Source organism: Branchiostoma floridae, chromosome 8 (assembly GCF_000003815.2).
Source record: "Branchiostoma floridae strain S238N-H82 chromosome 8, Bfl_VNyyK, whole genome shotgun sequence".
Lineage (NCBI taxonomy): Eukaryota > Metazoa > Chordata > Leptocardii > Amphioxiformes > Branchiostomatidae > Branchiostoma > Branchiostoma floridae.
The window spans coordinates 18,051,464-18,052,338 of record NC_049986.1 but is presented as its reverse complement, the minus strand read 5'-3'; the positions used below and the strand labels follow the sequence as shown (position 1 = coordinate 18,052,338).

The following is an 875-nucleotide window of genomic DNA, read 5'->3' as shown; positions in this document are numbered from 1 at the left end:
CTTAGATTACTTTGGAACTCTTGCACCTTTTATTTGCTGTTAACTGAAATCTGAACAGTTCCAAACAAAGATTCCACTACACTGAATTCTACAACACTGAGATGTGGTAACATATAAACAAAACTTCACGCTTTTCTTACACATTGATAGGCACTATTACAACTAGTCACTGACTCTGCACTTGTGATTTACAACTAGACCATTCCAATACGCTTTTCAAAAGGTTGACAACTTGTTTATATTACTTTGACTGGAAAATCAAACTATCATAGTATTCTATCTATTTTTTTTTTTTTGCAAATGAAAAAATACAGTAGTCAAAACTAACTACTTACTTAACATTTCTCTCTAGTAAATTTACACCAATATCACATGCTCTTTCCTGCCCTCATCTTCCCTTCTTCAGACAATGGACCATTCCGAAATTTCCGACTGCCCCAGGACACTCCAGTGACGCCACCCTTGGCAATCCAGAGGAATTTCACGTTCCCCATGGTAGCAGGGTCTCCTACGGAATCTGGCATGTCTTCTCCTGCATCGTACCTGCTGGAGGAGTCCAGTGATGACACCAAGTCTGAGAGTGAAGAGAGCACCAAGAGACACAGTACTGGATCCTGTAAGTGTATCTCTGTAATCTTGATGACACCAAGTAATGTGAAATGTTGACAATCCTGTGGTTTATAGGCTTCTTCATCCAAAACTTAAAATCACTACAAAAATGTTTGTTCTATCTTCTACCTTGTTTAAACCAAGAATTAGAAACTATCAAGAGCACCTAATTTTCTTCCTATTGTAAAATGAAATACCCTTCAACATTAAGGCACTTATAGCATGTTCACCTAGCCCTTTGTAGTGGTTAGAAAAGGCTATGGTAG

The 875-nt window shown here is 38.1% G+C and overlaps 1 protein-coding gene across 1 annotated transcript in view; it reads left to right on the top strand.

The window, feature by feature from the left end:
* The first annotated feature begins 372 nt into the window (after positions 1-372).
* LOC118421840 overlaps positions 373-875 on the top strand; it is an 18,356-nt gene continuing 17,853 nt past the window's right edge. The window contains exon 1 of the mRNA XM_035829342.1: positions 373-572. Within this exon, the coding sequence (XP_035685235.1) occupies positions 373-572 (200 nt within the window). The remainder of the gene's footprint in view (positions 573-875) is intronic.